The following is a 17,667-nucleotide window of genomic DNA, read 5'->3' as shown; positions in this document are numbered from 1 at the left end:
TACCCACCATCAGTCCATGCGACCCAACACCCCTCACAGGCCGATACCCACCATCAGTCCATGCGACCCAACACCCCTCACAGCCCAGGAGCTCGGCCTTCCCCGCGCACGATCAGTCTTCCCGCTGCTGCGCTGTCGCGTGTGCCCGTCTCATCGCGGAACACGAGGAGAAACTTGGGATACGTTGCAACTGCAGTCGCAACACAACATAGCACAAGCGACCGAAGATGTCTGTCACGACGTTCAGCTGATGGCCTGACTGGTCGTTTGGACTGGCGAGACGCTGTTCCCACACGCGGCAGTTCGGACTGAGCGCTCTCGAGTCCGAGTCCACAGTCCGATCTGATGGGAAGCCACCACCAGTTCCCACATCCTTGCTCACGCGCGGGCAGTTCCGACTGGAAAGTTCTGTCAGCTAAGACTGATCGTGTGCGATGGGTCTTTGGAGAACCAACTACCATTCATTGCGCCTTTTTCAACCACCATTAAACACACACTAATTTCACTGGGTAAAAAAAATATATATTTTGGGCTACTACTACAAAACAACACACTGTAAGTTTACACCTCAACAAGAATTTGGCTGTGGGAATATATTTTTTTTACAGTCTTACGGACTATTTATTAGTAAAAGATATACCTCACTAATAAGTCACTTTGCGGACACTGAAAAATTATTTTGTTTTCAAATCAAACAATTTTACAAACGACCACAAAACTGTATATTTTTTTCAAAAAGTAACACAATTCATTGCAAATATTGCAGTCACTTTCATTAAAAATTAGGGGACATGTATTGGTGTGCGAAATGAAACGTTACGATAGTGAACAACACTGGAATATATTTAGTCAACTATAAAATTCATAGTAAAGAGTATTTTCAAGTTTAAAAAAACCCAAATAATACTGGTATTACAACATCGTCATGTAAAAAAAAAACAATTCGTTGCATGGTACGCGCGCATTTTAAAAATTGAAGTACTGGAATCATCTTGACCTACCATGAATAATTTTTAACGTCTATTCCAATATCTATGGTATAGTAAAATACCATTACTATTAGAAAAAGGGGCATAAATATACAGCTTGAGTTAAAATATCAATTTTTATACATGTTGCAGTATAAATGTAATGTATTTAACATATAGTTTAAAACTAATCGGGAAGCAGTCGAGTGTCTTTTTGTATATGACATAATTAACGAAGCAACTAGTGTAATAACAAATGTTTTGGTAAAATCATTGCTGCTTTATGTGTGAAACATAAAAACATATTAAAAAATTGAAAACGACTATAAAAAGAAAGAAGACTGAACAATTATTTACTGTACCTATATGAAGATAACGTGAGAAACAATGGTTTCAATGGACTATTTTATAGTCTCAGAAAAACCAACATATAGTACGATTAAAGAAAAAAAAGCGTTTGAATTAAATATAATGAACGGTGATGTACAAAATAATATTATCAATGTCAGCAAGGGGAAGCCTACTTTTCACAGACGAGAGAGCCAAACGCCCGATCGTGCATCTTCGGGTTTTTGTTTTGGTTCATTGTAAATAAAGATGGCGGTGTTGATAAAAGGATTCTAATGGTCGATCAGGTTAGGTTAGCTACATTATAAATACTTTAAAACATTGTGGACGGTTGATTTGGCTAGGATGGCTACATTAATGATACGGAAACAAAAAAGCACGAACTTCGGGGAACTTCGGGTTTTGGCTCTCTCGTCTGTGAAAATAAAGCTTCCCGTCAGCAAGCCGGGCAGTGTTAATCTGGCAACAGCGGTTGCCAATTTTGCTCTGCACTGCAAACGAAGCGTGGTACACTCGATAGGCGCGACACGGTTCGTCGTTTCTTTCCCGGACGCGACTCTTTGCTACCGGAGTGTGGGTTTGGTTTATTCACGCGGCGTGGCGCGGGGTTGGTGGTACGTTGAAAGGAGGGGGGAAGGGTCGAAATGTTGTCGGAAAATGAGAAAAAAAAAGAGGGGGGGGGGAGGTTTTAAAGCGGTTCGATACCCAGAGGCGAGAGCGTGCATGTGTGTATGTGTGTGAAAAGGAAGGATGAAATGTCTTGAGTAGCTTGCGCTGGCAGAAGCCGTACCTGAAGAATTCAAACACAACCAACCCCTTCACCACCGCGTAGCGTTCTGTTTATTTCCCGCTTTCCCCCCCCCCCCTTTTTTTTTTCAACCTTTTCGCGAGCTCTTGAAAAGCCAGCGCTGGCGCGCCCAGCTATCGCAGAGGCAAATAATTAAAAACATCTTCCCCCCCTTCTCCCCCCTTCGTATAACGTTGAAGACGGGCGCCCCGTGGTTTATTAATCCACCCCCTATCCTCCCCCCCTTACCCGCAACACCCCCACAAACCCCCTCGTAGATCGCACAGAGTATCGGTACCCATTCTCCTTCATCCAATTCCACGTTTGTCCTCCTCCAGCTCTCTTCGAGCACCAGCAAGGATACACGGAAAAGGGGGAGGGAGGGAGATGAATAATTTAAGGCTCTTGCGCACGCTTTACGAACCCGAGATGGAAGGTTCAGCTGACGCGCGTCAAGGCGACACCTCGCTTCTCGCAGGGCGCTTCCGGTAACGCGACACTTCCCCTTAAGGAGAACTAGGCCTCTCCAGTTTGCAGTTTCAAATAAGTTTTTGACGTGACAAATCTAATAAATCGATGATCGCAGGCTGCACGCACGAAAAAGTGTCCAATTACGCACATTGTTCCGTTACGCTGTGTCCCGTTACGCTCATTGTGCGCTTGCGCCGCATCTATCTCTCTTCCACTCGACCGTTTATAAAGTGAAGTGAAAAGTTAATGTGGTTTTCATTGCTTATTACAACAACAATAATTTCGGCAATAAAGGTTAAATATTCTTGCATTTAAAAAATCTGCTTACTAGTATAATTTCAAGTATTCATTCTTTTATTATTAAAATAAAAAATGATTCAACTTTATTCATAAAAGTATGCAATCATTTCATCAATGTTTTGTTATGACGTTTTCACGTTAAACTATCGTCCGTTAATCGACTTTACAGACAATCAATTTTTTTTGTTTTGTTTGACATGCCATGGGCCTTAACTATGGCTACTTTTTTTTTAAGTAAGCTCTTTTGAACTGGCCTGATTATCACGACATGCAAAAAAATTTGAATTTATAGTTCAAAATTAAAATATAGCGGAAAAAAAAAATTGGAATAATCCAAGATGGCGGGGGCCAATCTCCCTCCAGACTCACTTTATTCGCGCGTTCGTTCGAATGGCTGCGTTGTCGAGCACCGTTTATTTCTACGCGCGGCGGAGCGTATTTTCGTAAACCAGGACGTTGGTAGTTGAAGATACACAATGTTCGGGCGTTTCCCAACAGCATGTGGCAGGCCTGCAGCTGTGCGATCCGCCATGTTCGCGCAGGGTAGCCAACCTTGTCACTTCTGGTCGCGAGGACTTGCACTTAAAAGCGAGTCGTAACAAAACGAGTGAATTTGATGCTGAACGTCTTTTCGGTGGGTTAGAATAGAGGCCGTGTGTTTGGCACACGGCCTCTGAAGACTGTCAAAGGCAGTAGGAAAATTCTTCTAATTTTCGATGGCACAATAAAAGGTCCGCAGTGACCGACACTATCAATCACGTGAATGGAAATGTTAATGGTTTTGATTCCAAAAAGAATTAAAACTACTGGAAATTTGAAGTTCAGCAATTGGAGGTATTTTTTTAGTGAACGTTTTCGGTCAATTTTGTTATAAATAGTGTAGGCGGAAAGTGATTCATTATTTCACACGTATAAAAACGTAAGTACTAGGAAAATGTTAATAAACGAATAAGACAATTTTAATTAATCATAAGCTATAACCATTTACGTCTCGTAGTGAAAAAATTAAAAAATTACTGTTAAAATAAATTATATATTTCACCAGCAAACAGTACTACTAGCTAGGATTATTGTCTTTGAAAAGCTGCATTTATATTTCGTATAGCGCGCTAAAAACGAGTGTTCCATTAACAAACATGAATAAAATCATTTTAATAACATAAACATAAATTATTATTTATTTGCTCCAAATTTAAGGGAAAACAATTGGTCAGTACATGCCTTCAATAAGTATAGCAAATATTTTTTTGGAATATTCGAAATACATAAGAAACTTTGCATCTCCAGATGACTTACGACAATGATCAGTAGTAAATGTTGGTTCTTATGATAATTAACACTAGGTAATGGTTTAGTCAAACTTACTCCGAAAGTTTTCGTGTTCATTCCGACCAAATGGTTCTTAATTCACTATAAGATTTTGCTACTTCGTTTCAATAGTAATTATTTTTGAATAATTTTTATTAAAATTTTTTATTAATGATGGAATAAGTGATGAATTAATTAATTCTACGGATTACTTTATTATGACAACTTTTTGTTTGAGTGTTTTGTGAATTACTTCAAAGCTCAAACTTACCAGACGGAGCCAAACGTTGGACTTCATGATTTGGTTCTTCTCGTTCTGAAACAGGCATATAATATCCTGTTATAATAAATAGATTATATTGTGTAACTAAGAAAGACTTACTTTTGTCAAGCTTTTAGGCATTATTTACGTTCGAACAAAAATGCTTTACTGAAACGGGATAGTAAGATTCCAAATACTGCATACATGCAGACCCAATACGTAAAAGGATTTAACATTCATGGTATTTTTACTTCAGTATTGTTAATAAGTATCTTCAACTAGGAATATTTTGGTTGATGATACATTTGTATATGTATAACTTATGTTTATTCCATGATGAAACCATAAAAAATACTAATGATTTAGCTTAACTAGTGAGCATTACCGACCTTAACAATAAATGAAACATAGTTATATGATGACTAGACATGTGCCCCATGAAAATTTTCCATCCTCATTTTTTATGAATTACTAAATTACTCGCGTATCGAAAAGGACATTATTGTGACTAGATCCCTCCCCCCCCCCCTTATTTTTCACACTGTAGAACTATATGTACCAGGTAAATGTAACAATTATCATAGTTTAAGTGTACGTTTTATTTCACTTAAACTATTCACAGCAATAATATAGTTTTCAAGGGTCAATGGAGACACAAAAAGGTATTATAAAAAACACGGATTTTAAGTGCGTTACAATGTTAAATTATGATATTGAAAAGTTATTGAACAAAGCATGTCCTCTACGCAAGTAAGGTTGAAAGAATGCTACGCATGGGAGAGAAATTATAATTTCCGAGATTGAGACCTAGTTTTTGAAGTAGTTTTGGGACCATCCGCTAGATAGTAGGTTTCATAATTTATTACTTACATAGCTACAAATTGTGAGTAATAAAATATTATTTCCATTAATTTTGATAGCCACATATTTTGTGGTGTGGCATACCAGAAATACCGTATCTCCTAATCATTTGTATAGATCTTTTTTTAATATTACAAACCGATATCAAGTGCCTTATTTTGAGAAGTAATTGTCTTCTTTTAAGCAATTAGTCGTCAGATAGTTAACTACAATCATTATAAAGCTAACAATGGCGTATGTACAAAAACTTACATCAAGTCATGCACTCCCATTGCACAAATCTTTCAAAGATAATATAAAGGTAACACTTTGGGTTTGAACCTAACGACCGAGATTTTTGCTAGTAATTATGAGCACACCCAACAGATAGCGTCACATGTCGCGCAAAACATGGTTTCAGTTTCCATTGTAAGAGTCACACTTCTATATCTCCCTACAGAAAATGTAAAGAGGAAATGTTGGAAACCTTTAAAAACTTTGAATACAAAACATAATATATAAACTAAAACACAAAAATATTAACTAATAATTTATTTATTTTTACGTTTACCATGCGCCGGCCAACATACATAGTCCAAAACAGGCAGGCACTATACAATTATGAAACAAATACAGACAACATAAAAGTAGAAAAGAAACAAGGAAAAAAAAATCAAATGTGAAGTATCATACACATCTCGTTGAAAATTAAATAAATATTATAAAATAAGAAATAAAAAACCCTAAAATTGACCCCCCCACACACACAAAGGAATTAACTTTTAAAATCACATTCAATATACATATACCATAAGATATCATCTATGGAAATTAATCATTTATATTTCTAAAAGTGGATTACAGTATTGACTTTATATTATTTAAAAAAATTAAGTCTGTACTGAGGGTTTATAGAGCAGGACTTAGCTGGAACCGCAGTTCGGCGCAGTGTCGCTCTGCAAGGTAGAACACATCGTCAAGTTTGAGAAATGAACCGAGAGCTTAAGGAAGCCTTATTTCAGCTCCCAGCTGATGATTCCTGCCGAAACGCAGGGACAAAAACGCCAGCACAGTCCACCAGTCGAACGCGGCTAGACCTCCAAAGCCAAGATAGTTTAACAAGTCGAGTCCATCAGGTATGAGTAATCGTGGCTCTGGCACCAGAAGCGTTGATGATCCGATTGCTAAAACTGATCCGACTGCTAAAACTGAGTTCAATTGTTTGGGAATTGTGGGAAGGTGGAGGTGTCTGGGTTAGGGAAGACTCTGGGTGTGTTCCACAGGCCGAAGTCATGCTGGGTTTCAGCCACGCAGAAAGGGTTTGCATGCATCGTGTGCTTTTTTTTCGGGGATTGGCCAGCCATTGATTCCATGTCCCTATCTCCCCTATCCAAATCTGTAGGTTATAACTAGTTAAGTTGGGCCCCGCACGGACACAAGGGGAAATAAAAACCCCACAGGCCCATTCGTGCCGAAGTCTAGGCATGCGGGTTCAGTGCAGGACGGGGAATGGTGGTGTCTCGAGGAGACAGAAGAATCGGCCAGGTGCAGAAAAGTATCGACCGTGCAGTGGGGGATCGGAGTTGTTCGTGCCGGGTTTAGGCAGGCTAGTTCAGTGCAGGACGGGGAATGGTGGTGTCTCGAGGAGACAGAATAATCGGCCAGGTGCAGAAAAGTATCGACCGTGCAAGTGGGGGATCGGAGTTGTTCGTGCCGGGGTCTAGGCAGGCGGGTTCAGTGCAGGATGGGGAATGGTGGTGTCTCGAGGAGACAGAAGAATCGGCCAGGTGCAGAAAAGTATCGACCGTGCAAGTGGGGGATCGGAGTTGTTCGTGCCGGGTTTAGGCAGGCTAGTTCAGTGCAGGACGGGGAATGGTGGTGTCTCGAGGAGACAGAATAATCGGCTAGGTGCAGAAAAGTATCGACCGTGCAAGTGGGGGATCGGAGTTGTTCGTGCCGGGGTCTAGGCAGGCGGGTTCAGTGCAGGACGGGGAATGGTGGTGTCTCGAGGAGACAGAAGAATCGGCCAGGTGCAGAAAAGTATCGACCGTGCAAGTGGGGGATCGGAGTTGTTCGTGCCGGGGTCTAGGCAGGCGGGTTCAGTGCAGGACGGGGAATGGTGGTGTCTCGAGGAGACAGAAGAATCGGCCAGGTGCAGAAAAGTATCGACCGTGCAAGTGGGGGATCGGAGTTGTTCGTGCCGGGTTTAGGCAGGCTAGTTCAGTGCAGGACGGGGAATGGTGGTGTCTCGAGGAGACAGAATAATCGGCCAGGTGCAGAAAAGTATCCGCCGTGCAAATGGGGGATCGGAGTTGTTCGTGCCGGGGTCTAGGCAGGCGGGTTCAGTGCAGGACGGGGAATGGTGGTGTCTCGAGGAGACAGAAGAATCGGCCAGGTGCAGAAAAGTATCGACCGTGCAAGTGGGGGATCGGAGTTGTTCGTGCCGGGTTTAGGCAGGCTAGTTCAGTGCAGGACGGGGAATGGTGGTGTCTCGAGGAGACAGAATAATCGGCCAGGTGCAGAAAAGTATCGACCGTGCAAGTGGGGGATCGGAGTTGTTCGTGCCGGGGTCTAGGCAGGCGGGTTCAGTGCAGGACGGGGAATGGTGGTGTCTCGAGGAGACAGAAGAATCGGCCAGGTGCAGAAAAGTATCGACCGTGCAAGTGGGGGATCGGAGTTGTTCGTGCCGGGTTTAGGCAGGCTAGTTCAGTGCAGGACGGGGAATGGTGGTGTCTCGAGGAGACAGAATAATCGGCCAGGTGCAGAAAAGTATCGACCGTGCAAGTGGGGGATCGGAGTTGTTCGTGCCGGGTTTAGGCAGGCTAGTTCAGTGCAGGACGGGGAATGGTGGTGTCTCGAGGAGACAGAATAATCGGCTAGGTGCAGAAAAGTATCGACCGTGCAAGTGGGGGATCGGAGTTGTTCGTGCCAGGGTCTAGGCAGGCGGGTTCAGTGCAGGACGGGGAATGGTGGTGTCTCGAGGAGACAGAAGAATCGGCCAGGCGCAGAAAAGTATCGACCGTGCAAGTGGCGGGATCGGAGGCTTCGCATTAAGAGTTGCCACGCGAGCCTGGTCCCTCGTCGGCCGAGGTGTTTAGGTACTCACGACGTTGATGAGCTGCACGAATGCCAGTCCGAAGCGGACATCCACCTTCTCGGTCATGTTCTGCACGGGCCGGATGAGCTTGTTGTAGCCGCGGAACAAGTCCCTCACCAGCCGCTCTTCGTCCTCCGAGCACCGGCCTGCGACATCAGGACAAAAAAATTTTCTTTACTTTTGGAAAAGAATAACACTAAATATTTTGTAACTTTGTACAACACATGGCTATGATTATGTTTTTTGCACATATGAAATGCATTTTTTTAAGACGATGGTGAGTATTTCATTCAAAGAATAAGTTTTGACTCTTGATACACTCTGCTCTTTACATTGGTGTAACGTAAATGTCTCCCTGAAAACCTTTTGGGAGACTGTGGATCTTTAGTTTCAAAAGAATAAATAACAACAAATGCAGGTTCGTCTACCACTGTGCCTCTATTTATTTTTCTATCATAGTTGATTGAACAAAAGTAAACAAAACATCATCTTAATTAACATTGGTTGGTTTGGTAAAGGAGTTAATTATTTAAAATATATAATTGGACTAATACATTAGAAGTTACAATCTATAATATAGGTTAATACCTATCTTTATAAGTTAAAATTTTATAATAGGGCCGGCCCATTACAAATTATTAAGAGGTGCCTTACGCCATAATTTATTATAAATAACAATAAACTACCCCAGAGTAATAATTATCAGCACGTAGCGTAATTTAAGTCCTGCACTTCGCACTTAAGTTATCACATATATAGTAAAATTAGATGGCACTTAGAAATGGCGTAGCACTGGCACGCTGTAGAAGTCGTGGGGGATTTGGGGGTCGTATAGTTGAAACTTGCTGGTCGGTAGTGATACATCATACTGTAGCCAGGCTGCCAGGTGGCGCCCCAGTAGTTTCCAGTTACCGAAGACGAGGAAGAGCATTTGGCCTCAATTTCGGCGCCGGCTCTGGGATACTGATTCTTGGATACTGGTTCTGGGATACCGGTTCTGGGTTACCAAGTCTTTAACCCTGTCTGCGAACAAGCCAAATCCAAACGAATTAGACCTGCTTCACAGCCATTCGTCAAACGTGCAAAAATGCCCACAAAATGGGTATCGTAGGGGAAGAGAAAGAGGGTGTCGAAAACTCACCAAAACATTTTGTTGTCCTTGCGCTCAGGAGGGGTCCCGCTGGGATGCCGCGTTATCCTGACCGAAACAAGCGTGGTGAATGCGGAAGTACTCACAATTTAGATTTATTAAAAATTTAGCAACATATAAAAGTGTCTACATTGAAACAAAGACTGACTAATTACTATCTAAAAACTTAGGGAAAACATCCCTTGACGAGACGACTACTTGTCGATGGTGAATCTTGCTGAGGTATGGCCGAGGAACGAAGTAGTCAGTCTGACGTCGCGCCAAGAAGTCCCTGGGGGGTTGGTGTGATGCTTAGTTAAAACAGGCGCTTGATTTAGAAAGTAAGATGGGGGGGGGGGGGGGTGGTACTTCAGCTTCAGGTCCGAAAGGTTCCGAAGAATTCCGAATTAATGATCGAGAAATACTGAAGTCGATATCTCGACGTTTGTGTTAGTGCCCGTTCGCAGCGCGATCTACTGGGGAGTGGCCGAAACCGAGAAGAAGTCTACTCGTACATATCGCACGAGACCGCTTCAAAAGCAAGGTGCTTATGGAGGAGACTGGTGTAGTGCTCTACTGGCTCGGGAAGGAACGACAGGCATGTGTTTGTTGCGTGAGTCGCCAGGGGGCAGGCTGAGCTTGACAACCGCTCGGAGTAGTTGATAATTTCGCCACTAGAGGTCAGAGGCGGTAAATTTGAATACTCGTTGTAGCCGGGAGGCTACTGATTATTCGGGAGGGGCAGGAAGGCCATGCTAGAATAAACAATAGGTCTACTGTTGCACACTATTTATTTGCGCCGTCGAGTGCGCTAAGAAATTTACATCTATGTACAGTGCACAACAGCCTACTCGTCTAAGAGGCAGACTGGAACTGTCTCTCCTTTCCTCCTCGCCAGCCTGCTAGCCCACGCGGAGGAGGGGTGATAATCCCCTTGGCATCTGGGCTAAGGGGACTCCTGGAGGGTGCGAGCTGCCTTCTGGCCCAGGGCTGTAGAAACACCGACGGGACAGCTGGTGCTGATAGCCGCATGGTTAGCGTAGCGCGGTAGATGTCTTCGCGATGTACCGCCACACTCGTGTCCAGACCTTGAGATAGGCCATCACTGGCCGGGGTTAAGCACCGGTCAATGCTCTGGGTGATGATTCGTGGAAAAGAGGGTAGGGGGAGAATGCTTGCTCGTGAGAAATACCTTACCCGGAGCGCCTATACGTGCTCGGGAGCCCTGAAATCAGAACAGTGCATGCCACAAGTGCCCACCTCAGGTGAGCTCTGAGAAACTGGCCACCCTGTGAAGCTGCAGCCACAAGCAGTCCTGATCACGGCGACAGGCCGTGTTTCAGTGACCAGACGTGCGCCTGAAGCGAGGATAGGTAAGAAGAGCCTGAATGCTGCCCTCGCAAGTGGTTTGGCAAAAAATCAGATACGACGCTTGGAAAGAATTGGGAAACTAGCCTGACAAAGATTAAGAAGGAGTGTGCAGTGAGTGGAAAAAGTTCAAGTTTTGGCTACAAAATTACTGCTAAAATAATAATTTAAAAAAAAAAATTCAAATTTATAATTGTGCTGAAAAATGCTAATTGGCGGCACACTATATTTTGTTTTATCAGGTTTATAATGTGTGTGCAGTTAACACTGGAAACGGTGGTTTAAAATAACTTTGAACTATTTGGAGATATGGTGACCACACAAAGGAATGCGAACGGCAGGAAACGACATGCTGTGACGTACAGCCGTGACTCGTTCTCGGTTCTCAGAGCTCACTTCAGAGGGCGTGTACTCTCTGTCTTTCCAGAGCCACGAGTCGTGACGGTTGTGCTCTGCTGCCAGGTAAACGCCTTACAGTGCACAAGGTTTAGGCACAACTTTGAAATGTCATGAAAAAATTTTTTTTTTCATATCTATCTGTAAAATAAAGATGTAATGAAATTACTATTTGAAAAATGTTTGGACTTAAGTTAAATAGCATAATCTCTAATTCTTCTATTTAAACACCATATGTTTGGATATCTAATTTAGAAACAAGAAAAATATTCAGTAGAAATAATTCAAGAGCTTTCGAATCTGAGATTAGTTACATAAAACCTACTACATCAAGATGAGCTCATGATACATAAAAAAAAAAAAAAATCATCTTTTCTCAAATCTGTCTCGCAGCACCAAGCTAGCGATTTTTCGCCAAAATGTTAACACATTCACTGTTTTTTTTTTCTTCACTCAGCAGAAAATATTCAGCTCCACAACTGCAGATTCTTGTCACACGCATGTATCTGGTACCAATTTAAGGATTCACCACGTGTTGCTTCCCATGAGGCATGGATACAGGAGAAAATACTTTATATTGTTTTTATAATTTATTTTTAATTGTTTAAAGCCACCTATCGGTGGCAAGCGATGGGAATATTAAGCTACTTTAAGAAAAAAAACTAAGCCTCTTCAAGGAAAATTGCAATTTTTTTAAAATTTCGGTAGGAAATTATCTTTCAAAACGGAAAAATTCTCCTTTGAAAGTGGAAAACTTGAGAGAATTTTTTGAGGAAATTTCAGCCGATTTTTTGAGAGTTTTGAGTAAATTTTTAAGGTCAAAGGTCGCCAAATGGTGTCATCCGATATGGCGGACCCAAAAAAAACTCGCCACATCTCCATGCCGCGTGTGGAAACACTATGTATAATACACTCAGGGGCGAAAATCTGTAGGATTCGCAGAAATGTACAGGAGGGGAGGGGACGCGGCCCGATGGGTTCGCGCACGGGGTTAACCGACACATAATATCTGGACACGGTGTTTGGATGCTGTACACAGCCCATATCTTGGCCCACATGCATGCTTTAAACATAAAACTTCAAAATATACAGAAAGTTTTCCATAAGAGATCGTTTTGACATAAAACCCGTTTCACAGTCACGCCTTTTGTAAGTGCAGGCAGGTTCCCCCCCCCCCCCCCTTAGTAGGGGGCTTCTTAATTCCAGGGGGGGGGGCAGGCCCCCTGCTCCCTCTACGCCCATGGTACTAAGTTTAAAAATTATCTATAGACACATATAATAAGATGTTGGTATGTATGATGTTGATAAACTCCGACACCGTTGGACCTATTCGCCATGAAGTGTTTGTTTTTCATGGATAAGTTTTTTATGCTATCCTTTTTTTTTGGTAACTTACAGCGGGGACGCACCACAACGCCGAAATACCACAACGCCGAAATACACTAACGGCGAAAAATGTCATTGCAGGACTGCCACAAAGGTTAGGTTAGGTTAGACTAGGCTAGGATAGGCTAGGTTAAGTTAGGTTAGGTTATAGTAAGCTAGGTTAGGTTAGGTTAGGTAAGGTTAGGTTTGATTGTGATATTTCGGCGTTAAGGTACATATAAGAAACACACACAATTTCATTCAGTTGTTATTTCGGCGTTGTGGTACATAGCAGTTTTCTAGCTGTCGGCGTTGTGGTCAATTTTGACATTCGGCGTTATGGTATTTCGGCGTTGTGGTAACGACCCACTTACAGATAGACGGCGCTGCAGCGCATCAACTTCTAAACCGTTCAACCGATCGCCATGGGTGAACAGAAAATCATAGGTTATAGACATAAAAAAAAACGTTAATTATGTGTAATTTCTCTACGTCCACCACAATGGTAAATAAGCGCTATCCATTTTGCTTTAACTTGCGGACAAATGTATCACCTTGTGTTTAGCCCGGGCAACTTCGGGTACTGCAGCTAGTATTATGTATAATTTTTTTTTCTTGCTTCGCTAAAGCTTCGAGGTACTAAGGCTGTCCACACATTCAGACCGCAAGTTCCTTTATAGTCAATCTGAGGCTCCCTGTGTTCATACCGGCCCGAGAAGATCCAATCAGACCGTTCCTGGTATGGTCGGTGCGTCGGAGTGATGTCTCTTGGGACAGGTATTTTTTTAGGGGGAAAAAATCCTGATTGGTAGATACCGGAAAAATTCGCGGGTTCATTCGGCGATAAGCTAGAATTCAAATACATATACCTCTTAGATGATTTTGCTATTGGCTTACTGTTCATCTGGACGAATCTCAACCAATTATAAACCCCTCAACCGAAGAAGGATCGAATCACAGACAAACCAGATGAGACGACTTACAAAGTCAGCAGCCAATGAACTTGCGTTGTATGCCCAAGGGTACAGGGGAATGTGCAGTCTATCCTGAAGGCCATCGAAACCGCGAATTGTTCCGGTCCCCTACTGATTGGTCATCGGGATTATAAATCGGATGCCTGCACTGGCGATTTTTCCCCTCCTTTGTAATTGGCGGGGGTCTGCAAGATAAACCATGTCCTCATTTCGAGGGTCAGCCAGGAAGTGTTGGCTTCTGCGCTGATTGGCTGTGGTTCGAGTAGGCTACCAACAGTATATGCACGCAACTGAAGGAAAACTCAACTAAAAAAAAATAAAGAAACACAGACCGTGCTTCAATGTTTTAACAATAAGCTTTGTCTCTAAATCTTTCCGTCAAAAAAAATAATTTAAGAAAATGGTCCTTTCTATCTATACTCTTGATTATTTATCGGATGGTAGTAACCTGTCTTCGCGGCAGATATTGGGAGGGGAATATCAGCAAGTGCCTAACCTAGCAAACGTAATTTTTTTTTGTAAAAGAAACAGAAATATACATGTAAAATTACAGATATTTGTAAATTTGTACATACATGAAAAAAAAACTGTATCGTTACAATATATGTATTCGCGGGAATACTGGGTTTTGGATTCATATTCGGGAATTTATTAATTCTTTGCATTGACCCAGTACATTCTGTACGGTTACATGGTACCGCGTACAGAAACATATAAAATATGTATTAATTGTGTTATTATTATTTGTTTTTTTATCATTATTATTAATGTTACGATATTGTTTAACACTTCTATATAAAATACTGTGACCATCAAACTACGGAACTGTTATGCTACAGCCCAGCATATATAAACATTGAACTGACTATAATACCATCAAATCTAACCTGATTTAATATTTATATAATTGTTGTAACTTCACTTCTGTTACTTCTTGTTTCTTTTCTCACCACAGATATTTTATGTTTAATGGTTTTACATTTAGTTTTGATGTGATTGTTAATCACCAACATTATTTTGCCTGTTCTTGGCTGAAGTGTCTACAGCCGCAGGCTATCTTGTATAATAGCATACCACCATGGGCGGAAATGCCTCCGTGAATTATGTCATGTAAAGAGGAAGTAAGAAAAGGCGTCTCTTCGTCAGGGCCTATCCCGACGCCGGCCTTATATAAATTAGTATATTATATATATATATAATCGTATAAAATAAAGTAAATTCAGTGTCTTGATATTAATTTGTATTGTGGTAGCTACGACCGTGAGTGTTTGCAGCAAGATCCGGCGGCAAAGAGATAAGTTACCTACAAATTAAATTGAGGCTTATGCTCTAAGCTAAAAGTAGCCATGTTGAGCTTGGTAGCGTCCCTAGTACAGACTTTTACGCAATTGTAATTTTGAATCTTATAATTATTGCAGAGTTAATCACCCATATGATGGACATTTTAACATCTGATTGAACATTATTACAAATTTATATTATTATTTCACTGTCATTTACAGTATGATTCTACTCAGTGGTCTTGGAGCAGAACTCCTGCAAACCCTGAGCTATAGCCGAGGTGAAAACATTATCTATTGAAGAAATACTAAGATATTTATTTATTTCACTTATATTTTACCGAAACTGAGCTACGGTAATTTACGTAATTTGAAGAATTTGAACACTAAACTGTTTCTCGTACATGAACTTTTGACTGATGATAATTTTAAATTAACGAACTTTTGTTTTGAATATAAATCTGTGCCTACATATATCCGGAATATTAAAACAACGTAAAAATAACCAGGAAAGCCACAATAAACCATATAAACTCAGAATTTTGTCACTATCAACCTATACCATCTATTTCCTCATAATAATACAGTTAATTACAGATTATTTGCAATTGAAGTGTTATGGTTTTGTGTATTTATTTGTTTAGAGTTAGGAGTGTTAAGTGCATGTGTTATCGTCGTGTGTCTTTCTGTGTTTATTAAACTGTGTTATGTTTCTATTGCCAGACACATACCTCTTGATCATTGAACCTAAATATTAGTAATTAATTCATATTTTTTTATGTACTTGCCCAATTACACACGACCACCATACTATACCTTTTTGGTTAGTATAGTAACGGCGCCCAATTCACGACAATCATATTTATTCAGCTATACTACAACCATAAGGAAATTAACAGTACTGATAACACACATACTAATACTATTACAAAAAAAAAGTGACGCAGCAACGTGTAGCTGTACTTAATGTATTAGTGTGCCTCTTAACATTAACACTTACACTTCTACTACTCCACTCCAATTGTTAAAATTATTTTCAAACCGTTCCTTGAATAGCTTTCCAGTATTAATTGCGTACATAAATAAGCATGATAAAACAAAATAAATAAAATTGAATATTCAATGACTTTTCCTTGGTTTGAAAAAAAAATTATGCCTGAATGAAACATAAATTGAAATATTAAATTATTTGCCATTTTTTGAAAACTATTTCTCAGTATTGTCTCGAAAAAAAAAAACGTATTTCTTGTAAGTGAAAATTACTACAGCCATGTGTTGAACAAAGTTACAATATCTTTCTTTCTATTTCTTTGAACCTGGTTTTTCAAAGGAATATTTTTATTAATGTGTTTGAACAAATTTACAATATCTTTCATTCTATTTCTTTGAAACTGGTTTTTCAAAGAGAACTTTTTGACGTGACAACCTCTAATAAATCAATGAACGCCGGCTGCACGCACGGAAAAGTGTCCCGTTACGCATATTGTCCCGTTACGCTGTGTCCCGTTAGCTTATTGTACGCTTGCACCGCATCTATCTCTCTTCCACTCGATTGGAACAACCATCGATTTGACTTTTTCGAGGCACATTAAACTTGAAACACTCCCATTCGTTTCCTACTTTTCCTATCATCGTCCTATCCTTAACAGAATAACACAGATTGGAAGAAGTTAAATAGCAAACATGTATAAAAGTTATAGTTAAAATAATCTCTTCGTTAAAGTAATAAACATAATTGAATTAATGAGTGCAAATAAAAGTAAATTTATCAATTAAATTGTAGATTTCATTTCACTCCTCCTTTTTATCCATACAAAATAGTGATGATTCAATAAAAATGATTCAATTTTATTCATAAAAGTATGCAATCATTTCATCAGTGTTTTGTTATGACGTCACGTTAAACTATCGTCCGTAAACCGACTTTACAGACAGCCAATCTTTTTTTAAAGTACATAAATATTTTCTTTTCTCGTGAATGCAGGGTAAATCACTCACAGGCAGGAAAAATGAATCACTCGAAAGACAGGCAGTGAGTCGGAAAGTTGTGGTGAAGCTTCTCGGCACGTTGCGCGAATATTGAATCACTGTCAACACTCGCTGGTTGGTGAGCGACGACCGTCTCCCTCGGCGAGAACGTTTCTCGAGGATTTGCGAAGCTAGCTTCGTGAAGTCACGTCATGTCAGAATTCTTAGCGTTACGTTCCAACGCTGGATTACATTTGCTCGACTTCCGACAGCAATTTCGGGAACACTGGGGGAAGCCTACAACTCATGTATTATCTTTGAAAGATTTGTGCAATGGGAGTGCATGACTTGATGTAGGCTTTTGGACATACGCCATTGCTTAGCACATGTATGTCTGCAGAAGAAAACTACAAAAAAACACAAATGACAAAATACACAAATTAAGCAAAAATTGCTGTTGTCAGGATTTAACGCCACACAATATTTCACAACAGGAATATGGTCAACAAACAAGGAAAAAACAAAAAAAAAAAAAAGGACTAACAGAATGAAAAAAAAAAAAACCCACAAATGATGAAAGCACAAAAATTCCGAACCCAAAAAAATTCAACACAACAGTTGAAACGAGACAAAAAAACCAAGCAAAACGAAAAGACGAAACAAACACAATAGTTTTCAAAAAAAAAAAAAAAAAAAACGAAAAAACGACAAAACCCCCACAAATGATGACAGCACAAAAAATATTGAACTCAAAAAATTCAGCACAACAGTCAAAACGAGACAAAAACACGACCAAACGAAAAGAC

The 17,667-nt window shown here is 40.7% G+C and overlaps 1 protein-coding gene across 1 annotated transcript in view; it reads right to left on the bottom strand.

Annotated features, from left to right (window-relative positions):
- LOC134540494 (acetylcholine receptor subunit beta-like 1) overlaps window positions 1-17,667 on the bottom strand; it is a 75,429-nt gene that overhangs the window by 30,902 nt on the left and 26,860 nt on the right. The window contains exons 2-3 of the mRNA XM_063383305.1: window positions 8,391-8,527; window positions 4,454-4,498 (exon numbers count right to left, since the gene is read on the bottom strand). Of these exons, the coding sequence (XP_063239375.1) occupies window positions 4,454-4,498; window positions 8,391-8,527 (182 nt within the window). The remainder of the gene's footprint in view (window positions 1-4,453; window positions 4,499-8,390; window positions 8,528-17,667) is intronic.

The sequence above is a fragment of the Bacillus rossius genome, chromosome 16, assembly GCF_032445375.1.
Source record: "Bacillus rossius redtenbacheri isolate Brsri chromosome 16, Brsri_v3, whole genome shotgun sequence".
Classification (NCBI taxonomy): domain Eukaryota; kingdom Metazoa; phylum Arthropoda; class Insecta; order Phasmatodea; family Bacillidae; genus Bacillus; species Bacillus rossius.
This window is presented reverse-complemented; position numbering and strand designations above follow the sequence as displayed.